The 6,000-nt window shown below is 29.3% G+C and overlaps 1 protein-coding gene across 1 annotated transcript in view; it reads right to left on the minus strand.

The window, feature by feature from the left end:
* Positions 1-5,406: 5,406 nt before the first annotated feature.
* The window catches only part of LOC107848449, a gene marked incomplete in the record, with an annotated part of 4,316 nt that continues 3,722 nt past the window's right edge, over positions 5,407-6,000 (minus strand). The window contains 1 exon segment of the mRNA XM_016693219.2: positions 5,407-6,000. Coding sequence (XP_016548705.1) covers positions 5,484-6,000 — 517 coding nt within the window.

Consider the following 6,000-nt stretch of genomic DNA (forward strand, 5'->3'; position numbering starts at 1 on the left):
CTTTCCATTTTTGAGTGTTATCTCAATTCTTCCCTCCACTTGGTTCCCTCCATTTTCCATTCACACACACATAAAACCGAACAGTTTTAACTTAATATACAGCAATAAAATATGGAAGTTGGATATGCTATTAACTTTCTTATGGGAAGTAACTCCTATTCCACATAATGTCAGTAGACCTCCCAAAAAAGACGTGTGTAGAACTCAACATTTAAAAAGATCTGGCGACCTAATAATCAAATAATAGTATTATAGTTCGAGAGAAAATAATGAATGTCCTTCAGGTACTATTTGACTCGGCAATAAAGCCACCCCTCTTCAGGCTAAAAATCTTAAATTGCTGACAAATGTTTTGGTCAATTCATGGGTATACCAAGAAGCTACAAAGCAGCCCCCTATAGCGTAATAGGCACAAGAAAAGAGCAGTAGACCTAACTACCCTACAAAATCGAAACAAACCCTCTGTAACCAGTCATCCATAATATCAAATAAATCATTTTCGTCTTTGTAAACTTGTAACCAATGGCTATACTCGTAGTGATCCTTCTATATATTCAACTAGTTCGACTATTTGAACAGCCTAGACGAATTATATTTTCATGAACTAATTTTTTCGTTCATCACTCTATGTCATCCATCCTTGATGAACATGCATGAAAGGCCATACCATTTTCCTACCAACTGATTTTTAGTCTTTGGCTGTAGTGGCATGCATAAATGTTTCAGTACTTTTCTCCTCAAGAAAATTATTATTGGTGGACAACTTTTAATTATTTGCTTTGACTTTATAGTGAAAATACCTAAGATTGATGGGGACAAATATTAACTTAAACTTACTAATAAATGTTCTATGTATTAATGGGGGTTGGTTGGTTTTGTTTCTACTTCTACTTCTGCAACAATATGCCTAGAGAAGAAGCAAGTTAGCTTGTCTTCCATTTTTGAACAAGCAAATTATTACAACAACAATAAACTTAGCGTATTCCCATAAAGGGCAGTCCAGAGATAAGAGTGTACATAGTCTATATCTCTACCTCAGAGGTAGAGTAGAGACTGTTTTCGATATATCCTTGACACAACATAAAAAACAATCTAGAAAAAAGAGGTAATAAGAGACAAAAACAAGTAAATTATTCACTTAAAAAAATACAATAGGATATATAAGTAAGGGAAAAGTTATATTTGATGTTTAAAAGGTCATAAAAAGAAGATATTCATTTTTAAAAAAGTTTAATTTTTTTTTATGAACACATTAATATTCAACTGTATATTTTAACTTCTTTTTCTATAAGCACTTGTTACACCAAATTAATGCAAGCGACAGTTGTATTTCATTCGGAGATGTAGTCAGAATGTTTAGTTTTTGAATTCTTGTTTTGCAATTGGACTCTAGATAGATTACTTATGCATAGAATTTGATTGAAAACTATTGGATTCTGACGAACTCATAGCTTTAATGGGCTTCGCCTTGGCTTACATACACATATTTGGTTAAGTGATATGTGTTTCATTTTATCATGAAGTATTATATTCGTTATTTTTTTAATATGACAATTGCTTCCTATTTATATTGAAAGCTAATTCAGAAATAAATATTTAAAATAATCATCAACTTTTTTTTTTCAATTAAATCATTTCTTGAGACAAATTATTTCAGTGTCAAGGTCATAGATTGGTCCCAAATTCTCAAAAGAAAGAAAAAAAGGAGAAAGACAAATAGCAAAACACTTATTTTTATACCCAAACAAATTTTTATCAAACCAACAAGATCTAAAGGTAGGGCAACTAAGTAAATTGCCCAAAAATAATTAAGTAAATAATCATTTACTTAGTAAAATGATTTTGGTACAGATTTTTTTTTGGTAAAACTATAATCATTTACTTAGTAAGATGATTTTGGTACAGATTTTTTTGGTATAAACTAAGTAAATTCCGTCTATAGTGAAAGTATTTACATATAATTCCGTTAGAGATTTTGGTACAGATTTTTTTGGTATAAACTAAGTAAATTCCGTCTATAGTGAAAGTATTTACATATAATTCCATTAGTTTTCTCTCTTCCTAATTTGTAAAACATACTTATACATTAGGTAGGCCCTTAAACATTGCTGGAATATATGATAAAACAGATTTGCCTATATTTATGGAAAAAGAAATCAGATACTATCTTTCTCTACCTTAATTAACGTCATTAATTACCTATCATTATGTGGTGTATGATTAAATAGAGTAACTGAAATTTAAATTCAAAAAAAATGTTAAACATCACCGTTAGTTGTTCTCATTGTTGAATTACGTTCTTGAAAAGAAAAAGTAGTCGTCTTCTTTCTTCAATTCTCGAAAAAAAAATATGAACATCCCCATATTGTTGCATTATTTCAGTATTTGGAGTCGAAAATTATTTATCAATCCTACAAAAATGACGCAATTATTATTTCGGAAAGTATAATCTTCTTGAAATTGATTGCTACAATCGCGATGGAATTGATTATTGAAGAAATTCGTAAAAAATTAAAGTAAAATACATTGTTGAAGGTAATTCTTCTTCAATTATCATAAGAAATGACAATGGAGTGAGGGTTTACATGGAGTTGAAGAAACAATATTCTGGATTTAAAAATATGATATTTCATGCCCTAAAAAAATAAAAGCAGAGTCAAATTAAGAGAGAAAAAGATAGCATCAAACTGATAAGTATTAAAGATAACATTATACAACAATTGCACATGTATGTGGGCACATTATACATTTAAAAAATAATCTGCAGTAATGTATAATGTCATACTATACATTTAAGTGTTAACATTAAACATGTATACTTCTGTATCTTTATCAGAAGGTATAATGTGACCTTATACAATATTAATACTTTCTAATTGTATAATACCAAATAATACATAAAATGCCTCTTAAATGTACTAAGAACTTCTTAATGTATAACATAATGAAATATATAGTAGAAGAATTATATTATACATTAATCTTTCAAAAATAACTAATGTATAATGCCTGATATATTATAACTTATACATTAAAATATAATCTTCTAAAATGTATAATATCACACTATACATATAAAATATTCACCTTATACATTAATTATCTACAAGATTATAATAATTTTAAGAAAAAATTAGTGTTATTGTAACATTATATTGGTTACACGATAATAAGGAAAAAGAATGATTCAATTTCCTTTATTACGTGATTTGAAAGTGTACATCTTTAATTCCAATTATAAAAGTGACGCAAATAGGAGGGGGTGAGAGGGTATTAATATTGCATTAACTTGATTGTAGGCGTAAATGAAGGAGCACGTATATAGAGTAAAAATCAATGCACTAAAATATAAGCAAAATATAGTATTTTGATATTTATGAGGAGGATGAGAGAGAAAGGGTGAATTTAAGAGATTTAAGTAATTATTTTGAAATTTTTGTAATTACTTTTTCAATATGTGATTTATGTAATAAAGTAAAATTAAGTTGTGTGGATGTAATTTTTAGTTTTTTTGGACCACATGACCATTGTGGGTAAAGCCCAATTATAGGGTCAGTTTCATTTTCAGAAAGTGACTCAAAAACCTATGTGAATTGACTCACATTTATATCATTCATTCATATTTTAGATAGGATCATATATTCAAAATTTACTAGATAGTATGTTGAAGTTATATTGTTTGGATTCTTTTAAAAATATTATCTATTGTATATGTTTTAATATTGCTAAAGCTCACAGGATTGTATCTGTATTTGGCAGAGTGTGTGAATATACTCGAATATGGAAATGAAAGAATCTAGTGGGAAGTTCCTAAGAAAAATGGGAAGTACCCTATCTTTGAATACAGTTTCAACTATTATCACGATCCTCTGATTTCAATTATCTAATAAATCACTTGTTGAAAGTAGATTATTTTTTCATTCCTTTTCAAAATACTATAATCCTTTCGCGAACCAAATTCTTCTTTCAATTCATTTGGCTCTCACGCTCGATTATTTAAGTTGGCTCCGGAGAGTCTTAACACCTTTTTTCTTCATCAATTCAGATGGGATATATTACATCACGATCTAATAGATCGTTCAAGCGTGCCAAAGATTTTAACATGTATTCTGAATATTTGCTCTCCATATTTTTCCCTTTCCTCATAATACTTTTTTGATTATTTGATGTTCGATATTTACTTATTCGGTTTAATAAACCACTCCTCCTACTAGTGGTGCCGGGTTTTTCAAGTTGGCACTGCACAAGTAATGAACTGAGTGATTGAGAAGTCTCGTTTAGCAGATAAAGTGTTCTTTATGCAATTATATACTCAAAATTTAAATTCAAATTCAAATTTAAATTCGAGATTTTTAATTCAGAATGAAAGATTATTTACATTATTGTTCTGGTTGGAATGTCGTGCATAGGAGAAGAGTGATTTTAGTGAGAATGGAACATTAAAGTTTCAAGAAAATTAAAAAAAAAAAAAAAACAGTTCTACCAATAAGTTAATATACTAAAAAATAGTCCAAATTCCTAGATAAGCCGTATGGAATTAGTGGATTTATGATAAAGTAAAATCTCTTGATGACATATTTTATTACAGTTAATATTTTTGATTGATAGAGGGATCATATGGTATATAGTCCATTTGTTGGTAGTTTGGAGGATTAAATGCATGACTTTTGCTTTCCAATTGGTTGTTTGACATTAATTGTTGCTTCATTAATCTTATTAATTAGCATACCCAATGTATTTGTTTCTCTTGATGTCTAGTCAAATAAAATATTAGTATATTTTTTGATACATCCTTGTGAATTGAATTAGTCTACATTCCGTATCAAGATTTTTTCAATTTTACAGCTCGGATATTTGCTTTTAAGCCCTGCCTAATTCAAACCCATGTCATATAAAACTCATTATAGAAAAAAAGGCTCCTTATCAAGATTTTTTTTCATTCGCAAAATTTAAAATCCAAACTTGTACATACACCAATAAATATACTTTGGCAAAAGAAAAAGAAAAAGAGACCACATTTTTATGTATATTTTCTTTTTCAATAAAAAAATCCACTTAAAAAACTAAACCATATAGAAGAAGGACCAAATATACAGCCATAATAACCAACATGAATTGTGGTTCAGAGGTGGGATTACCTCACCCTTAATCAATGATCTCGAGTATGGATCATGAATATGAAAAAAATATTGATTCACCTTAAATTAGAGGTCTAGATTCGAGATGTGGATGAAGAAAATAATGTTGGGAGCACCACCCCCAAAATGAGCTTAGCAATATGCGATTTGAATTAATAAGCTTCAATGTTGACACCAAACACCATATGATAAACCAAAGGAAGAAAAAAACCACACTACCAGAGTGAAAAAGAAAAAGGGAAGTAAATTAAAAATTAAAGCGACTAAATAGGTAAAGTTTTGTATATTTACTTTTCTTACTACAACAAAAGTAACCAAAACAATATTATTGCAAATCCAAAATTACTAAGACTTAATAATCAAATTACTATTAATTTCATCTCTTTTACTTGTACTAGTTTTTTTCCTGGAAATCCATTTCCACACTTTGTTTCCTTTTCCACTATTCCCTTCTTTCATCCTAGTGTCATATTCATTCATTCTACAAGATCCACCTCTCAATTTCCCCATTGATTCTGAAAAAAGTTGTAATTTTGGCTCTGATAATGATGTTCTTGATGATGATGATGATAATAAATCAAGTTTCAAATCTATAAATGCTGAATCATCATCATCAAAAATTCCTCGATCCGAATTAATTGTGTTGCTCGGACTCTTTAAAAATGAAGTTGAATGTGAACTAGCTCGTTTTTTGAGGATCTGACTTGAGTGTGACAACATATTTGGAGAGTCCGAGCAACACACGGAGTATAAATCCTTGGTGTTACCAAAATCAGTTCCCTTAATAGGGGAAAAAATGCCCCTGTCTGAATTTATGTTGCTCGGACTTTTTGAAAATGTAGCCGAATGCTTGTTGTGAGCA

This window comes from Capsicum annuum, chromosome 11 (genome assembly GCF_002878395.1).
Source record: "Capsicum annuum cultivar UCD-10X-F1 chromosome 11, UCD10Xv1.1, whole genome shotgun sequence".
NCBI lineage: Eukaryota > Viridiplantae > Streptophyta > Magnoliopsida > Solanales > Solanaceae > Capsicum > Capsicum annuum.